The 20,677-nt window shown below is 41.7% G+C and overlaps 1 protein-coding gene across 1 annotated transcript in view; it reads right to left on the reverse strand.

Annotated features, from left to right (window-relative positions):
• Positions 1-16,382, reverse strand: part of CELSR2 (cadherin EGF LAG seven-pass G-type receptor 2) — a 99,094-nt gene extending 82,712 nt beyond the window's left edge. Inside the window, exon 1 of the mRNA XM_088153475.1 lies at positions 12,790-16,382. Within this exon, the coding sequence (XP_088009601.1) occupies positions 12,790-16,285 (3,496 nt within the window). The 5' untranslated portion in view covers positions 16,286-16,382. The remainder of the gene's footprint in view (positions 1-12,789) is intronic.
• Positions 16,383-20,677: the final 4,295 nt, after the last annotated feature.

Genomic DNA, 20,677 nt, shown 5'->3' on the forward strand with positions numbered 1-20,677 from the left:
TGCCATTGATCTTACTCTCTACTGAGCTCAAATTCCCCAGCCACCATAAATTCTGGGAGTTGAAGTCCACACATCTTCAAGTTGTCAAGGTTGAAAAACCCTGGTCTAGACTAACCATTACATTTTGATAACAGTATATATCAAGTAAACTTGCAGGAAGTCAGCCAAACAGACAGAACTCTTGCATGCAGTATGTAAATATGCATCTAGTACAGATATAACCCCCCCCTTATCAAATCAGGAACATTGGGTTCTTTTTGTGTAGAAGAGTGAACAGAACTGTGGCCCGGAACATCATCTTAGGCAGTGAAGTATTCTCAGGCTCTAGAGAAGCTGGTGACTGGGTTCTTCTGAACAGAAAGGGCCATGAAAGGCTTCCTGTTTGGACTGGATCCATCATGAGTACCAAGCTCTACCTGGCTATATGGTATTTCTGAGAATTTTTTAGCTCTGAGTCTTTGGCTCTTACTCTGTTTCTGATTCAACTCTAACAGCTGCCAGTACTCAGTCTTGATATACTACTTCTCCCCCTCATATGCATACAGATACACAAACATGTACACACATACACACAATGCCTTTAGGCTTTATGAATCCCTTCCTTGTTCTCCACTAAGATCAGCAAACACTGTCCTCAGGAGTGCTATTCAAATAGCTAAAGGGCTCTCCAATCTGAAGATTGCATGCCTCAGATATTCCAGGTAGGAGGGGCTGATAATCTCTTCTCTCTAGGTGGGCACTTTTTTGCACAGTATACCCTTGGCTTATTTGTTTGTGCCAACTTAATAAATTACTGCAGAAATAAGGATTTTGAGTGGCAGGACAAATGATAGATGACTAACACATGGGACACCTTGTAGAGGTGGGGATATGTGGGAAACCCAAGGCTGAGGAACTGAACAGCTGCAACATGGATTTGGGTGGCATAAGCACAGAATTATAAAGGGACACAATCATCTGCATGCCTGAAGCCAAACCTCCAACAGAAAATCTGCATGTGGTTTTCTAACCGTTATTCATTGTTTGGCAAAGGGCAATAGCTGCTATGGCAACGGCTGGAGCCCAGATTTCCTTATCAGGCAATGAAGGAAAAGCCATGCTTTTAGACTGAGGTCCAGATTAAAGCTTTGATTTGGAGAGAAGGCTCCCATCACCACCTATAAAGCCTCTGACATTAAGGCATCCTATCATTTACAAATGCCTGTTCTCTATCACCTTTGTATAAACATGCTTCAGGCAGCACACATCTTCTTTAATCCCAGAGTTTCAGCAACTTCATGGTAAACCTAAATCTTTCAAACAAACTCTTTCTATTTTGCAGTCACTATCTGATTCCCTACATTGCAATTGACTTTACTGATAAAATGCATTTTATCTCCTGAATAATCCCCCTTTCTTCTCCCTAAGTTATGAAGGGAGTAGAGGCTTGCTGTTGCCCAAAAACAATAGATCCATGTAAAGAATTTGGCAGATTTGCTCTACAACTGGGGGATAACTGAATTTTGAGGTGAAGTCTTCATTTTTCCCATTCTGCATCTTTGGAGTGCTGGTCTTCTACAGTGCCATACTACTAAGAAAACTGTATGCCACTAGCATATTGTTGATATGTCAAGTTTTGCAGATACTGCCCTGTAACTGTCTAATGACACTACAGTATGGGAATGGGGGTGATGGTGGTTAGAGAAAAAACTCACTAGAAAAGTAAAACATGACGTTCAGGAAGAGAGAGGGTTGCAGGATTTGGCCCAGATAATCAGGAATTAGGAATCTAGGTTCAGAAGGAACCAGCAGAATCAGTTAAGATTGGTCCATAAATTCTTGACTTGGGATTGTGCAAGCAAGAATGGCAACAGCAGCACTCACATGGAAAGAAAAAAAAATTCTCTAAGTTGTCTTTCAGGAGTAAAACAATACTCATGATTCAGAGTCAGAAGACAGGACTGGAAGCCAACAGGGTAAGTTAAATATTAAATATTGTTGGTTAAATATTGTTGAAATAAATGGCATCAAGAAATAAAGTTAGGATTCTCTTTTACCATGTAGAAAAGATAATGTTGATAGGTGCAATTTCTCCCAATCATCAAATTTTATGTTACAAGAAATGGCACAGCCAACATTCCTCATCTAAATAACTAGCAATAGATTACAGGCAGCTTATATGGAATTGGGTGATCCTATTTACATGGTTAGTCCCACTCCCTATGCACAAAGTCCTACATTCTGCCAGCATAAAGATGCAAAGAAGATGTCAGAAATGTCAGTCTGCTGTCACTCTCTCCTTTTAAAGATGAGAGAAGCTGAGATATTGAAACCTGCCCAATCTATATCAGAAATCAGTTGATGAGTCCTAAGTGAGCAATTTTATTTCCATTCTTTGCACCCATTTCTATTGAACTGCTGAAATTCCTAGAAGGCTAGATGAAGGAGTGGGTGAGAAACAAAAGAAAGTACTTAGATATGTGGCAGGTGGAGCCTAGGAGGAGGAGGAGGTTTTATTTACTCAAATTATAGGGGAATTTAAACAGGGGAAACCAAGCTTCAAATCTATAGAACCAGTTCTGTTTAGTGGCAATGACCTTTCAACCAGGATGAGACAGATGGAAACTTACTTTACTGAACTCCATGAGACATAAGCTAGGATGACCTGCATGTACACATAGAAAATTACATCAGCATTCCAATATTCTGAATTCTAATTTAGGCCTTAAAATTGCTGTTATGTAATTGGGGGTTGGAAATCCTGGTTAATCTGTTACAAAGTCGCACAAAGCTCTACCTATAGATCCTGATCTATCCCTGTCTCATACTAAAGCATACTAATTTACGTTGAAATTTGGTTTCCATAAAACAGAAAGTTGCAGAGTAAAGGAAAAGCAATTTCTGGGTGAAGGACTGAACCTGTGAGGTGAAAACCAATGATTCTCAGGCTAGAGAGCAAAGGAACAGACATCTCCAATTCTCAAGGCTGGGAAGAGAATGGCCATTTATTCCAAAGGAAGTGTAAAAAGGGATCAGGTATAAAAAGTTACTAGAACTGAATCAAGGTCTTGATCTTTTCCTCTTGTGTCATGGTATGGGAAAGAGAGATTTGGACTTTTCTCATTCACAACTTTTCTGGGAATTTTTTTTAAAAAACAACACTAGGATATAATTTAAAAGATGAAGCCAATATTTGGGGGGAGGGGTGTTGAGGTTCCCTTCACCCCAATTCCATGGTCCTGATCTGGGCTGGGGCTAGCATTCAAAGAAGTGTTTAACTCATCTTCAGTTTATCTCCAAGAGGTACTTCCCAGTACAGTACATGGTTTTCACAGAATGTGTGAAATCATGTATAGCAGAAGTTTATCCCTGCACTTGAGGATCTGCAAATGTGTGGCCAGTATCTGTAGCGTAAGGATCAGCTGTTTCTAATCAGAAGAAAGAACAGAATAAAAGCGAACAGAAATGTGTCCCAAGTCATTCCAACCATGCTAAATTTTAAGAGACTTAAACTGGAAGAGCCTGTTGCTATAATCAAAGAATATGCTGGGGACTGACACTGAGTTGGTGCGTTCTCCTCCTATTGTGGTGGGGAGCTTAACATTAAAACTAGGAATCATTTTAAAAATGTTGCAAATGGAAAAGAAGTTATTCAAAAAGAAGAGATCACTTCCAGTTTGTGTTTTCTGAGTTGCTTAACAGATTTTTAATTTAAACAATGTTCATATGCCTGGGAATAACTCAAATCTTCTGTTTTTCAGGATCTGAACAAGTATGTTTGCTGCTACCCTGAAATTAGAAAAAAAGTCAGCTTCACTTCCCTGAGTGTAGAAGCTTAAGCACCAATTTTTCTAGTAATGGAAGTAGCAAATACAATATAGTAAGAGAATGACCACCTATTTGTCTTTTTCTCCTTCTCCCTGTAAGTCTTGCACCTAAGGCACATACTGACTCCCTAATACAGCTATCCAGAAGAAAACAAACCCTCATTGAGTCATTTTCACATTATACCTTACCAGCTGTTTTTCATACAGTTGGAGCGGGCAGAAGTAGAAGCTATAAAGACCCAAGAGGTAGCCTAGTCAAACTTAATCCAATAAATCTCCAGCAAGGAATATTAATTATAACAATTCAAATCAAGTTTACCAAAGAAATTTAGAAACAAATTGCATAGTACATCACAACCATAACTCAAAACCTAGCTACAAAATGTTTTAGGGTACAAAATGTAAGTCATTTGGAGACTGTAGAATAAAGGAGCAAGTTGGGAATACAGTCCAAAAAATTCCTTCCAAATGTATGCTCTGCACTACTCAGGGCAGAGCAAAAGCTATTATCTGTACCCCTATTATAACAGTGATCCAATGCCAAAGAAGTAAAGCCAGACAATCTGGGACAAAATAACAATATCCAAACTCAGAACTGCCTTGCTAAAAATGGATATGTTGACATGGTACCAAACCAGCATATCGATTCACAACCTTATCACAATTATCATGCCACTGTAGTAGTGGCAGAAACAGAATGACAAGTGGAATAGGAAGCAGAGAATTTAATGCAAAAAAACTGCAGGAATGTTTCAGCATATGCTGAACTCAGAACAGATGTAACAAATGTAACCATTCTACAGATTCAGTATATCAACTTGTTTGTTCAATTGGCCCAAAGCAACAGATTAAACACATATCTCCATGGGATGACGGGAACCAGGCTATGTGTGTGCCGCATTACTAGTACCATGATGTGTCTATGCCTACAAAGATCAGAATCGAGCAAGCCGTGGTATTCCCTGTGACACTCTATGGAAGAAAAAGTTGGACTTTAAAGAAGCAGGATAGGAAGAATATTGATGCCTTTGAATTTTGGTGTTGGAGAAGACTCCTAAGAATACTGTGGACAGCCAAGAAAACAAACTGATGGATCATCGAACAAATCAGCCCAGAGTTCTCACTCGAGGCACAAATGACCAGGCTCAAATTATCCTACTTCAGACACATTATGCAAACACACAGCACTCTGGAAAAGGCTCTAATGCTGGGAAATGTGGAAGGAAACAGAAGAGAACGACCAGCAGCAAGGTGGATGGACTCAGTTACAGTGGCAATGAGTGCACCATTGGGAGACCTGAAATAACAGGTTAGGGATAGATCATCATGGAGAAAATCTATCTATGTGGTCACTAAGAATCGAAAACGACCTGAGGGCACATAATCAATCAATCAATCAATCAATCAATCACCCAATCAGATCTTACTACTGTTCAGAGGAAGGGGGATAAATTTGCTGTGGGACACAGTTTTCAATGAGAACAAGACTTGCAAAAAGCTCAACCCAGCTCAATGTTCCTCATTTAGCATTAGCAGTGCAGTGTAAGTGGTAACTGAAATGTTCTTCTGCATATGAATTATATTGGAATTAGATGCATGAGAATGCCAATCTAATAAGCATAATACACTACAGACCATTCCACTTCATGAACATATCGTTGAATTTTGGGTCAAAACCTCAGCTTCAGAGAGGCAAAATATTGCTCAGATATTGGCTAATGATCATTTCTTTTCATTGTCACATTCCAGTACTGTATTCATATTCAAGGAAATTACAGATCAGTTTAAGCCACAAGCTTATTTACAACTGGTGCATGATAGACACATTTTGAACACTGGTATCTGAATGTATGGTTAAAAAAAATAAACAGTGAAGTTATTTTCACATGATATACTGCTCAGTCATAAAAGGAACTACCACTTTCTGTATTCCAGTTTTGGATCTGGTTAATAGCTCTTCAGCAGATACTGTGGGCAGAGATCTGCTCCTTTTAATTTTTCTTCTCTGCTATCTCACCACTGGAATCTACATGAAATAAGAACTGGGTAATTTCTTTGCTTTGGATCCTTCAATCTTCCATATCACTATACCTTTTAAATCAGCATCATTCCTAATGCTAAAATTACATCACTACCATGAGATGCTTGAAATGATAACTGATTAACTATTCTTCCCTAGCCCCACTCATTCAGAGTTGTAAAAATGGAACAGATGATTTAAGTAAAGTACCTACTAAAGTAGTAGTCAACTCCAAACTACTATAGATTGCCTTGGACTGGAGGATTCTAGTAGTTGCCCAGCCTGTTCTAATATTTTCACATGCTAATTTCAATCCTGACATACTTTAATTTACAGAAAATCCTGTTTCATGGTTCAAAATACCTTAACAGACACAGCTGTAAACCAATTCAACCTAAGAAAGTAGAATGTCACTGGACCAAGATTATAGGGACTGGCAAATTCCCTGAGAATGATGTGGAAGAAAAATCTCTCTGGCAATAGGGTAGCACATAAAGCAAGTGACCATCCAGGGATAGTGAACAGCAATGTGGGGGGAAAAAACTGAAAACAGAAGATGTCAATGTCTTTTGTTCCTGATGGCACAGACACCCAAAAGAAACCTATACTGAATTGTCTACATCATCTCAATTTCATATTCATGCTGGATAAATTCTAGCAATTTGAAACATTTTTCTTTCCCTAGTTATATCAATAATAATTGATGAAAAGTTTCTACCTAGCCTTTCTTCTACTTTAGAATCTTTGAGATGGTGTTATGAATTTGGCAAACCTGATTCCAGTGAATGGATCTACTGCTAAGATTGGCATAAGTAGGGTTTCTACAAAGAAAAATTAATGCTTTTCAGAGGAAATCATCTTTACCTGCTCAGAATGCAACACCCATCGGGAACTGAACACTTAGAAAAAGTGAAGTTTAAAAAAAAAAAAAACTAGAAAAAATGTAACCATAATCCATTCTTTCATGATCTTCCATTGACTTGTGAAAGCTTTCTTTTTCAGCAGGTTTTACCATACCAAGACAGTGATCAATCTCTGTCATTATACATTTTAATCTGACATGTCTTATTTGTGTCCTTCTTCTTTGTGTTGACTGTGTATCTGTATGTGTGCACACAGACGTGTACTTTTGATTTCTGTGCTCTGAGTGAAGTCCATTGCTAACACTAGATTTGCTATCAGCCAATTGAGAAAGTAGTGAGTTACATCTCATTGACTGGCTAGTATGTGCTGTTTGATCCTACAAGTGTTTTTGGAAATAGCAGTTCTCCAGCACCTGACAAGTGGCCTATTTACTTATCACAACCAGAACTGCACCTACTACAACTACAAACATGTGCTTCTAACATGAAGAAGCCTGACATAGCAGAATGGGTAAAACCAGCTACTGGTTGTATTTGGACATAAAGAGTAAACCATGGCTTAATACTGCAAGCCAAAGCTGCCACAAACCTCTGATACACACACTTCCTTCATTCTCTTTTATACTAACTGAAGTGTCTAACGCTCTTAACACAGACAAAACATGACTTATCTATAATATGTTGAAATTCAGTTTATAGTTTATGAATCTGGCTAGTTATTTTGACACTAATCAGAGTTCAGATTAACTACAATGTTTGTTTCAGATAATGTGCTATACTGATAATCTATACTGCAAGCTTCTGATCTTCTTCTTTCAAGTACAGAGAGGAGAACAGTGACCATGTGAACTCATGGTTCACTGCAGCAGGCTAAATTATGGTCCAAACACATCCAGACAGAAACAACAATTTCAATCTATATGATAAAACTGTTCTAAGAGAGGAAAGATCCTCTTGTACTCTCAGTGTTACATTAGTAAGAGCAGGAACATTTTAAAATAATTATTTTAAAGTGTCCCTATTACACAGGTAAACAATTTTCACTGTAGTTCCCAATTCAGTGCAATATAATAACTGGGCCATCATTTTCTGAACAGAAGTCCTTATTATTGACCTCCATATGCCTTTTGAGGAAAAAAATAGGACTGCTCAAGCTGGTTTTATGAAAACTAACTTTTATGTCATAATTTGGAATATTCAGTTAAAATGTTATTCAAAAAATACCTTTATGTAATTTTAGGTTTTGACATGCTCAATTTGAACATTCTGGATCTGTTATGATTACTTAGACCTTACTCAAAATTATAATTTTGATCTTATTGTAATGTATTTTCAAACGATCTCCAACTTAATATACTCAAAATTTTTCAACTAAATAATTTCATTCCTTTCTGAATTATATATATGGTCTGGATATTAACTGTACATTTCCCCTTACAGCTTACTTTCCCATTAGGTGCCTTCCCATCAGCCACAGCCAGCATGGTCAATGGCAACAAGTTGTGGAGCATGGAATTCAAACTTTCTGGGGACTACCAAGATGCCTACCCCACTTTATTGCAACAAGGTCCAACTACATGTAGCCACAATCATCAGGTTTACATCTGCTTTCATTTCATCCTCTCCTTCCTCTGTTGTCTCCTTTGCATTTTCTAGAATGTGCAGCCTCTCTCTTTTTCATGTGGCATATAGATACTGTAGTTGGGCTCAACATCATCATATTGTCACTGGTGCAATAAACTGCAATTAGAAAATGGTGCAATGGAAACAAACTTCTTTAATTCCAATCACCCCCTTCCGGAAGCTGTCTTCTTTCTATAGAAAAATCTGCTAGACTCACTGGCACATACATCTGCATATATTGCGTAGACTGTGTCACACACACACCCCTCCCCAGCCATCACAAAGGCCTGGGCATGCCAAACAGTCTTTGGGGGATTCTTCCAAATCAGTATTATTAGAGTTAGGACTTACCACTCTATTATCTGGCAATATAACTGGGTTTTCTTGGTTTATTGCTATGGCAAAGAAGAATCAAAGAAAACCCATTCTTTGCATCAAGTGACCAGCCCCAGAGTGCCAGCTGCATCAATTTCCAATAACGCCAGGGGCTTCCATCAGAGCCAACATATCATTCAGCAAGGCTCTGAGGGCAGCCAGGAGCCATGGATATTATCAGTCCCCTAATCTAGCCACTGTGCAGTATTCCCCAAACCCTGTATGCCTATCCCCACAAAGCAGGTGCGATCTTTAGTTATCATGCTGAGAGTTTAATTGCTGAAACTCAGGGACAGCTGCTCTTAACCATCTCCGAATTTGTTTCCAGCAAGCAAGCCTATCATCATCTATGCTATGGAGAGTGGCATTAATGGGGGTTGAGGGGTGGATATGAAATTATACTCCTGGGACAAAGAGTCTCTCCCCCCCAACATATATTTAAAATCTCTCTCCTTTGTTCTTCTGCAAAATTTGGGATAACCTAGAATGCCTGGCTGTTACTCTTGTAAACAGACAGGAAGAGAAAATACACCTTTCCCTTTAAGAAGGGATAGACTGAAATCACTATATTCTGCCAATTCTAGCATTGCTTGTACTTATTTGGTGTGAACACTCCTTTAAGAGCCACAGAAAATAATATTTCAGTCTCAGTAGCTTCACTACAATAATGTATCAACATCTATGTTCCTCAAAAAGGTTTGGTAATCCAAGAGATCTCAAGGATATCAGGCTGACAAATACTGGGCTGCATGTGGATATACTATGCTCACTTGACATGTGATTTTTTTTTTTAAAAAAGCAATACTGTTTGGGATTTTATATAGAAAAATACACTAATTTTGGAGCTAAATAAGGAGATATATATTGCAAAATATATCATAGGCTAGGAGCAAGAAAATAAGGTAAGATACAAGATTAATAACACTTGAATTATGGAGCCTGCAGAAATTTAGTTAAGTAAGAAAAATTTTAGAGATACATAAATTAAATTGAAAGCAAGCAATTTCTTTTACCGATAAAAGGAGAGCAAATGTCAATGTATAGAACCTGCAGGGAAGCAAATTCGCTCTCCAATGTAGGAAAATGTTGGTGTTAATAATAACTGAGTAGTAAAGTTTTTTCTTGGATCAAAAAAGTATACAATGCCTCAATAATGTACTTCAGATGATAAGGGAGAGCAGGTCAATTGAAAGAACAATTCTTGACACATCTGTAATCAATCCCCACATCTGCCACATATACTTCAATGGCAAAGTCTGTCCAATTTGCCACCGGCAGTCAGCAGATTTCAATTCAAGCTGAGCTTGCTGTAAGTATCCATCATTATTGCTCCCTGAAGGTAGATGCCAGCAGCATCACATGCAAAATTTGGACCATAAATGTGGCTCCATAATTCCTAGCAGAAACCTGGTAGAACAGGTGCGACTACAACGACCCAAGAAAGAAATAGACAAGTAATAACTAGTTAAAGTTATTGTTGAAGGAGAATAATGTTGAATGCTGGTCAGGCTAGACTCTTCCAAGAAACTCTAGGAGAGAGATTACAGCTCCCAATCTCTAAAATGGTAGAGAAAATGAACATTGCCAAATTCACAATCCTAACAAGAATTAACTCAGTTTAATATGGATCATACACAGTTAAAACCTCATATAGTAACTCATCTGACTTTGCAAAGAGGAAATTGCGGAGTCCTTGGGGTTCTCTGAGCTTGGTTGTTTTCTTGCAGACATTTCATTACCCAACTAGGTAACATCTTCAGTGCAAAGAGGAAATTGCTACCTAGAGATGCTATAGAAGCAAGGAGTTACTGGATAAGACTAGAACGCATAATGTAAGCCACCAAGTTTGTCCTAGGGAAAGATGAATTCAGTCTTGCAACGAGTGGGAGACATTATATAAGTGAGTTGTGAGACTAAAGATAATGTTTGCAGCAATGGAGATGGAATGAGCAATGTATACGCCTGTAGGCTTTTTCCAGTCTAACAAAATTTGCCATCTTCTTCCAGTTGCACCATCAATACATGTTTTTTACTCATATCCTAGTTATTTGGGATGGGCACAACTGGTACCATCTTTGCCAAGTATATTGTGGTATATACTCTGTCTATTTCCAGATCTGATCTTACAGTTCATGCATGTGCAAGAAACTGGCTATTTCCTACAGTTCCACAGCAGAATCCTATGTCAGGGGCACTGTGGAAAATTAAATGGGAAGAAAATCCAATTGCCAGAGCCACACAAAACACACAGGGCTCACTGATGCAGGAAAGAGCTTGCCAATTATGATGGTTGTAGGGAGTTCCTTGAGAAAAAAGCCTTAGCAAAATACAGTCTTAGCAAACGATAGCACATAGAAAATAATCAGAAGCACTGAATGTCATGTACTCTAATCACCTAAACATTGGCCCAAACTGTCCTTAAATTAAAGAATTAGTCCAGCCAGATTTACTCCCATCAGATCCAGTTACATGTGGAGGACATAACATTGGGAAAGCCTACTTTAGCTAAATTATTTTATAAATAATGTGACAATTAACAGGATTAGGAGTCCCAGATCTTTGCTCAATGGCAACAAAGACATATAGAAAGCTCTAATAAATTCCTGACTTTAGTGGTCATCTGGATTTTTGCAGCCCAGATCTGGTAGCCCTAAATAAGATGGCTTGGTTGGCCAAGCTGATTCTGAGCATGACTTTTCTCTTCTTGGCAAGCTACATGAGTTATATTTTTGTTCTGCATAATCAAAATCATACATATTCCTGCCATTGAAGAACTTTATCATTTGAACATTTACAATCCTAAGATTTTATCACTGGCTCTTCTGCAAGCCCTTGACACCATGACAAGCTTCTTTTGGTATTAGCTATATGTTTCTTATAAGTATCTCTGTTGATGCTTGCAGCTCTGCAGACTCTGGAAAGCTCTGAATTGGGATAGTGACATTTAATTTAAGTTAATTGCAAGGCATTAGACACCCTAATAAAGAGGCAATGTAGGAAAGGAAGAGTATGTAGCTAATTAAAGGGGTTGTATCCTCAACTCCCCTGACACATCTCCTCCACAGTATGCCAACCTGTGGCACAAATTCTACTTATATTTAGCAGAAGAGCAGCTTATTTGTCTGCTCAAGTAAAAACAGTCTTGAGGCAGTGTAAAGACTAACAAACTTTCAGTGGCATAAATTTATATCAAGTTTCTTATGGGAGCCCAAGTGGCAAACACACACAAACAATCCAAACTGCTTTATATGATAACCAAGTAACTTCATGACAACCACACCAAGTTCTCTTCTCTTCCTGTCTTCTGGCACTGGCAGAAGAAGGCCAGTTCCTTCCTAAAAATATTCACAGAATTCACCCTCCTGGCATCTCATCCAATCTGTCCTGGCCACTAAAGGTCATTTTAATGCCTTCAAATCATCATTCAATCTAGTCATATATGAGAGAAGTCAATGTCATACAGGATTAATCTCGAGTTTGGCTGGAAAATTGGGAGCATACAAAGAAGGAACTGTTTTAGAGTGAAGGCTATGCAGCCAATCAGGGTAATACAACTAATTGTTTGCCTATTCTGCAATCTCTATCAATTCTACAATATCTCTACCAAAAGAAACAAAAATGAGAGACCAGCAGCTAAATTTCTAAAAGCTATCAACCATCTATTTGCACAATGTTTATAAGGTTAGTCAAAGATTAGGGGTCAGCATCAGCGAAGTGCTTTTCATATGTGATTTTATTTCCTTTCTTAATTGCTATAATAATCTTAGCCATAGCTCCTCAATTTGGGAATGACGAAAACTTGAACAAGAAGTAGACGTTGGATAAAATAGCTTCATAACTTGCTTCATTATGCTCACTCATTGCTAAACCACATTTTTTAAAAATCTGTACTTTGTTAGCCAAGCCACAGTTAGCTGGATTCACACATCACAGAAGCTATAAACTATAGCTGACGTACCAGAATGGATATATCCATGACATATGAAGTTTTAAACCAAACAAACTTTATTATAGCTTAACATGATGTGTGATCTCAGTCCATAAGCTGATCCAAATTCATAGTAATACCTCCCACACCAACATATACATACACACACCTCACCTGATACGGAAATTCTCATGGCTGCCTCCAAAGGTCTATTGTTATCCAGGGCCCTGCTCAGACGTAGTTCTCCAGTACTGTGGTTCAAAAGCACTAGTTTCAATTCATTGCCTTGCTCAAAACTGTAAGTAAGAGTATCAGAAACATCAGGATCATAGGCTGGGATCCTGCCAATCACTCCAGTGGGGAAACTACTGGACTTGTTGGTAATGTAGTTATTGAATATGATCTCAAAGTTCTTCAGGACAGGGATGTTGTCATTCTTATCCAGCAAACGAACATGCACAGTAGCCCGGCTTACCAGTGGAGCTGAAGTAGCTTGGACTACTATGACATACTCAGACTTGGTCTCATAATCCAAATCCATCAACGCTGTCAGCTCTCCTGAGAATATATCAAGTTGAAAGACCTCAGGAATATTACCTTCCACTATCTGATACATAATTTGAGCATTGGTACCCTCATCTGGATCACTGGCAGTGATTCTGGCCACCACTAAGCCTATTGGACTATTTTCCTCCACAAAGATGTCAAACTCGTCATGCTCAAAGACAGGGGGGTTGTCATTGACATCAAGAACAGTGATATGGACATCAATTGGGGTCCTCATGGCTGGTACTCCTTTATCAACTGCATATGCTCTAAGCTCATAGAGTGGAACATTTTCCCTGTCTAGTCTACGCAACGTCCTAACAATACCTGAGGTGGTTTCAATTATGAAGTCCCCATCACCATCATCTCCACCCTGAAAGGTATAGAACACTCTCCCATTCATCCCAGAGTCTCTGTCAGTTGCTGAAACCTGCAGGACACTTGTGAAGCCTGGCACATCCTCATATACAGACCCTTGGTAATTATCCCTTAAAAACTGAGGTGCGTTGTCATTTACATCATTGACTAGTATCTCTAGATAGGTGGTATCTGATTTCTGTGGGATACCATTGTCCCGAGCTGTAATTGCCAAAGTATAGGACACTTGATCTTCATAATCCAATTCCATCTGAGTCGTTACAGCTCCAGTGTCTATATCAATTTTGAATTGAGGGATGCTGTCTTCCATGAAATAAGTGATACGGGCATTTTCCCCTGTATCTTCGTCTGTAGCACTGATAATCACTACAGTGGTACCCACTGGCCTGTCCTCATTGATGTTAACCGTGTAATGGGAGCTCTGGAACACTGGCCGATGTGTGTTAGCATCAGTTACATTAACAAAGACCTGGGCTGTGTCAAGCCGAGTGCCATCAGAAGCTGTAATGGTAAGCAGATATTGCCGCTCTAATTTATAATCCAAAGGTAGGGCCAAAGTGATGAGACCACCACCACTCTGGCTGGTGATGGAGAAGCGGTTGCGAGTATTCCCATTTGTGATCTGGTAGGTGATGACACTGTTGACATCCCGATCTATGGCTGAGACAGTAAGAACACTGGTGCCCACGGCTGCATCTTCATTGAGACGCATGGTATATTCCTTTTGAGTGAATTCAGGATTGTTATCATTGACATCTAGAACGGTAATGCTAACACTTGCTGAAGAAGTCATTGGAGGGCTACCATGATCTCGGGCCTCAACCCCAAATTTATAGAAGTCCACAGCTTCACGATCCAAATCAGAAGCCACTACAATCCAGCCTGTGTTATTATTGATAGTAAAAGGAAAATCAGCACTCATGTCAACCAGAGCATATTCAAGTCGAGCATTCTCCCCAGAATCTGCATCAATGGCTTGGATATGAATAACAGAGTAGCCCACAGGCACATTCTCCAACACTGTGGACTGGAAAGGGGTGCTAACAAAGATAGGGGCATTGTCATTCACATCCAGTACCTGGATGGTCACCAGCCCACTGATGTTGGAAAGAGGAGGCCTTCCTCCATCCTGGGCCCTAATACGAAGTGTATATTCCTTATTCATCTCATAATCAAGCTGGCTGACTACATCAATATTACCTATCTGGGCATCAATGTAAAATTGTCCCCGGGTGTTGCCACTCATTATGCTATAATGCACCATAGCATTGCTGCCTTTGTCCCTGTCTGTGGCATTTACCTGCAGGATGTGGGTGTTTGAGGCCACATTCTCGGGTACCTGCACAACATAACGTTTCTCACTGAACTGTGGCGAGTTGTCATTGTCATCCTCCACTGTAATATGAATTGTGGCCGTGCTGCTGCGTGCTCCAGGGTCTCGGCCCTGGTCATTGGCCTCCACTATCAGCTGGTAGGACTCTACAGCTTCTCGGTCCACAAGGCCATTGGTGCGGATTACTCCAGACTTGGGGTCAATCTCAAAGATCCTGTTAGCTCCATTACCATTCAAGATGCGGTAAAGGATGTTGGCATTGGGGCTGGCATCGCCATCGGTTGCTCTCACTGTCAGCACCTCATAGCCAACCTCAAGGTTCTCCCGCATGCTCTCCTTGTACTCCTGCTGCTCAAACACAGGATCATGATCATTGGTGTCACTGACAGTGATTGTGAGTGTGGCCAGAGCTGTGCGGCGTGGTGTGCCATGGTCTGTTGCTGTCACCCGGAACACATGGGTGCTTTTGGTTTCTCGGTCCAGCTCCTCAGCTGTGGTCACAGCTCCTGTCTGGGGGTCAATGGCAAAGAAGCTGTTTGAGCGGCTGTCAAAGAGAGCATCCATGGAATAGTCCAAGCGGCCCCCCTCCCCCTCATCAGGGTCCATGGCCCTCAGCAAGATCACAGGTGTGCCTGCTGGTCTGTTCTCCGGCACCGACACTTGGTAGGTGGGCATCTGGAACTGGGGGCTGGTGTTCACATCCCGCTTCCTTCTGCTGCCCCCATCAGCTTGGCAGCCGCACCCCTCCAAGGGCCACAACTTCTCCATCTCCTGCTGCGAAGAGCCCAGAGCCAGGAGCCACTGGACAAAGGTTTCTGTCTTCTCATCGCAGAGTTGGCACACGAGCCCCAACCGTAATGGGCGTCCCAACCGGAGACACATGGCTCGCGGGGGCAGGATCAATTCTCCCTGGGGGTGGAGCGGCCCATGCCTGCCCGTAACGTCGCCGCCGCCGCCTTGCACCGTGCACCTTAGCTGGCAGCCGCCCCGCGAGCTAGCGGGCGGCAAAGGAATGTGGCTGCCTGGTTTCAAACATAGAGTCCGGCTTCGCCCTCTGCGGAATCGGTCGCCCGGAACCGGGGCCACTAGAAGGTGGCTTAACAGCAACAGCTTTCCATCCTCGCCCGCCGCCGCCGCCGCCGAAGCACCATCGCACCGCGGCCCCAGCAGGTGCGCCCAGAGGCCGCGGGCCGGACGCGAAACCCGGCAAAGCCACAAGAGCGGCGGCTCGGCGCAAGCGGGGAACTCGCTCGGTGGTGACAGCGGCCGCTCGGGCAGCCCAGGGTCCCTGAAGGGGGCGCAGACAGGGGGCGTTTCGGGGCCGTCGGCGCGGGAGCGGGGGATCCCCAGCGCCAGCAGTAGCAACACAGCCCGGCCGGGGGCGCCGCCACCGCCGCCGCCGCCGCCGCCCATCTCCCACCTCCCGCAGTCCGGTCTTCGTTCTGTCCGTCCGCCGATCAGCAACTGCGCTTCATGCCAAAGGGGAGATCCGGGCCGAGGGCCCCCCGGTTCTCCCGATTAGCCCGAGCAGGTCCGCCGCCGCCGCCGCCGCCGCCGCCTGCTCTCCCGCCGCAGCCAGCTAAGGTCTCGCCGCCTGCCAAGCAAGCCCGGCTCGGCTCCGCTGCGGCAGCAGCTCTGCGAGGCTCATTTCCATAGACCTGCGGCTCTTAAAGGAGCCGCGTCAGGCTCGCTGCTGAAGAGGCTGCTGCTCGGTGGGGCCTCCCCTCTGCACTGCCAGGTTCTCCCCTTGTGGGCAGCAACCTTACAGCAACAGGGCTTCTGAACCGCCTCGGCACCTGTTGTCGAATGGCTGTAATCCACTGCAAACACGGAGGGTACAGAGGGCTGCAGTGCTGCTCCAGTCAAGTACAATTGCAGCAGTGAGGCCTCCCAACACACCGCCTTTCCACGTTCCCGAACTGAGACCAGGGTTGGAAGGCAGCATTCAGTGCTCAGTCCTGGAATCGACAGTGGACATTTGAACCTGCGTAGTGTGTCTTTCCTTCACCCGTCTGAGAATTAAATAAGAGCACTTACAGGCAGACAACTCTAAGTGCTACAAATCCAAAGATGTTATCCAAAAATTATCTCTGAAAGGATTTGGGGGGAGGAAAAACATGCTGGGGGTGGGAAATGGAAGGCAACTAGTCATTCCCAAAATTCCACCTATGGAAGTAGAGTAATTTCACAAGAAAAACCATCTTTGAAAGAACACAAATAGAAGGGGAGAGGAATCCATACCAGAAGATGGTGTTTACATGTAGGTTTTATTTCTGGAAACCTATAACATTTGATAATTTGTTTATTGTCATCATTAATAATTAGTTGTCAGTTATTATTAGCAAATTTACTCTCCTGCGATGGGCTCATTTTGGTCAACAAGGTTTGTCAAAAAGAAAAAGAAAGCAGCACCAGCCATGGTCGCTTATCTGTACAAGGTAAGAGAAAGGTATGTTTAAACAACCCATAAGCAACATAAATAAAAACAACCAAAGGTCATCAGACAAAAACCTGTTCACTTTTGAATCAGCAGAAACCATCCCCAAAGTCCTGCTGAGACAAGATACTCCTGGCTGTCTCCTTCACAAAAGGGTTGCATGTTCTAGGTCTCGCAACAAGAAAGGCTGTGTCTTGTCCTCTGGTGGTGGGGAGACCTTGGCAGAGGGCCCCAGAAAAAAGTGCTCAGACAGGTTCACACAGGACAAGGGGGCAGGAAGAACTCAGCTGGATCCACCTCAAGGCCCCCCGTTTCAACATTTGGATCTACTCAGTGGTCCTTCAAGTGCCATGGAAAGACCACCAACATGACATGAGAATTCAAGGACCACCTTCATTTTGCAGCAGCAGGCACTGAACAAAGGCAGCTGGAATTAACATGTGGGATTCACATATTCCATTAAGCCACAGATTCTTATAACCATGAAGAAGCCACAATGACTGGGTTCATATATAATGCAAAAGTATAAATCAAGTTTTAGAAATGTGTGAATTAAGCCATAGCTTGTTTAACAAGAACCCACTGATTTTTTTTTAATTATTCCCTGCTTTCAAATATTTGAATTAAGTGTATCAGAAGGATTCAAATATTTGAAAGCACTGAATGAAAGTGCTTTAAAGAAAAAAACAGTCTGATTCTGCATTACTTTTTCCTAATCTTAAAGCCTCTGAGTTGATACCATCACACATCTTTCACTAGCAAATTCTATAGTTTACACTGTGCGAGATACTTTGTTCTCCTCCCATTGTCAGCTTGCTTGGATGGTTTACTATTATGAGAGAGGGAGAAAAACATTTCTGCATCCACACCACAAATAATATAATACACCACTATCAACATCCTCTATAGTTTTTCCTCTAAACTATAACTCCCCAAACTTAATCTTCCTGCAGTGAAAGTCCCTTAATCATTTTGCTGTTTTCTACACCTTTCTCATCCCAAAATACCTTTTTGGGGGTACAATAATAAAATTGTGTATTATAGTAGGAGAAACGTGTAAGTCTATGGTGGCAAAAAATCAGGAAGAGTCTGAGAGCTGCTTACGAAAACATATGCCATTCAATCAAATTTGTTAGTCAGAAAAGCTGCTATCAGACTCCTTCTGAAAACTGTACACAGTGTCCCAAGGCTACAACATCATAATTATCTGTGTAGGCACCCCAGTCTTGGCAGATTTGTTTTTTATTCCTTTCATGTGCATCCTCATGTACATTAGTACGAATTTCATTCTAGCCTATTGATTATTGCATAAACATAGTTTCTGTAACTGCTGTTCTCACACAAGCATGGTTTTGTCATCCTTCTGGTAGTCTTGCAAACACAGAGTTCCCATATATGGCTCTGCTGCACATAACTGTCCTGAACATAGCCTTAGTGGACCTGTGCATCCATGCTTATTGTATGCATGCGTAGACTATGTCGTTATAAACATATCTGCATTGTATCCACTGTACACAGATATAGCTGCACTCACTATCTAGTACAGGGTTTCCCAAACTCTGAGGTACTCCCTTGGGGAGGTCCAGACAGAGTCCAGGGGAAGTAGGAAGAACCTTTTAGTTACATTGTTACAAGAAATCCACCTTTCCCAAAGTTTAATTTGTATTGTTTTCATTGTTCGTTTATGTTCATTTTGTTGTTTGGATTTTTAAGGGAGGTGTGTGCATTAAGATTACACGAAAGGGAGGGGTGATGGCAAAAAGTTTAGGAACACCTAATTAGTATAACACACGCATGAACAGCCTGTTCTGTAGGCAAGTAGAATTAATTTCCGTTGAAGCCATAAAAATAAAGCAAATAGATTATGTGTGAGATTTCAGCCACAAAGGTACACAGAAACTTCCCCTTCCTGTCCATATAATCAGTATGGTTCTTGCAGATGTTTTGATGAGTTACTTACAGGAATCTTGCCCAGCACTCCCTGGAGATGCAGATGCTCAGCTAGTCTATGTTCTAAAGCAGTGTTTCTCAACTTCGGTGACTTTAAGACGTGTAGACTTCAACTCCCAGAATTCCCCAGCCAGCATGCTGGCTGGGGAATTCTGGGAGTTGACGTCCACATGTCTTAAAGTCACCGAAGTTGAGAAACACTGTTCCAAAGCATGCGGCCTTCCTTAACCTGCTACCCTGGAGATGTACTGGATTTGAATGTCTGTAACTCACCGGCAACATGAGGTGGATCTTGCTATGATTCCCAGGGTGGAGATACCAAGCTGGTAGAAGCCTGCTGGCCACCAACAGCTGCAAGCAGAGATGTTTGGCACCTGAAGGAGGGCCTGGCATCCACCCTATAGTAATGCTTCCTATACTTCTCAAAACAGTTTTGTCAACCACTCCTTTGAAATCTTTGACATGCGTTCAGCACACAAGTTGATTTTAGCAAATGTCCAAAAGCATATTTCCTGAGCCATGTAGGATGAAGTATGTGTGACATTTGGAGAAGTCACAGAAATGTGATATAACAGAAATCTTACCCCAAAGCTATTCAAGATATGGCAGAGAATCACCTTGCCACAGAGTTGCGTGCATCTAATGATTTGTCATATCTCCTTCTTATATATGTTGGTTAATACATAGACACCTTGGCATGCCTGTTGTTTGGGCAAACTTAGTTGCTTGGCATACACATGGATATACAGCCTGTCCCACACGTTTTATACTAGACAGAGGGGCACTAGGCCTGATCATGGGGGTGTAGATCACTGGCCTTGGGGAGAGAGATGACTCCAGGGTGGGGGGAAAAAAACAGCAGAAAGTCAAGATCTGTGTGATGAAGCCACGGAACATGTTCAGAATGAACCAAAGAATATAGAGCAAATAATACTGGACTAGTACAAGGGTGCAAATTTGGAAGCATGGAGGCCAAAAAATAAAAATCTGGACAAAAAAAGCGAGTGGGGCCTGAAGAAACATCTTAATTAAATTAATATTCCATAAATTAATGACATATGATGAGTTAATAATTTTGCTTGTCTCTCATATTAAAAATTACAGCTCATGACGACTTTTGGAGGGGCTCTGAGGACCACATCTGAGGCTTGCTGGGGCTGCTCATGGCCTTGGGGCCTCAAGTTGTACACCTCTGCCTTTGATGGACCCTGTGCCTGGCCTGATCCAAGTCAGCATCTGATCATCCTAAGAACAGGGATTGCGCTGTCTAATCTGTAAAGCCATTGATTAGGTCAGGTCTCAGTCTGTTCTTGGAATCTAGGCCATTGTTCTGGGAAGGTCTCCATTCAATCCACTGTTGTGTCACAGGGTTGGCCTCAACTAAAGAAGCTTGAGCTCAATAATCTGTTTGAACAATA

This window comes from Python bivittatus, unplaced genomic scaffold (genome assembly GCF_059951505.1).
Source record: "Python bivittatus isolate LINGU-HERP-01145 unplaced genomic scaffold, Pbiv_v1 ctg000700_np1212, whole genome shotgun sequence".
Classification (NCBI taxonomy): domain Eukaryota; kingdom Metazoa; phylum Chordata; class Lepidosauria; order Squamata; family Pythonidae; genus Python; species Python bivittatus.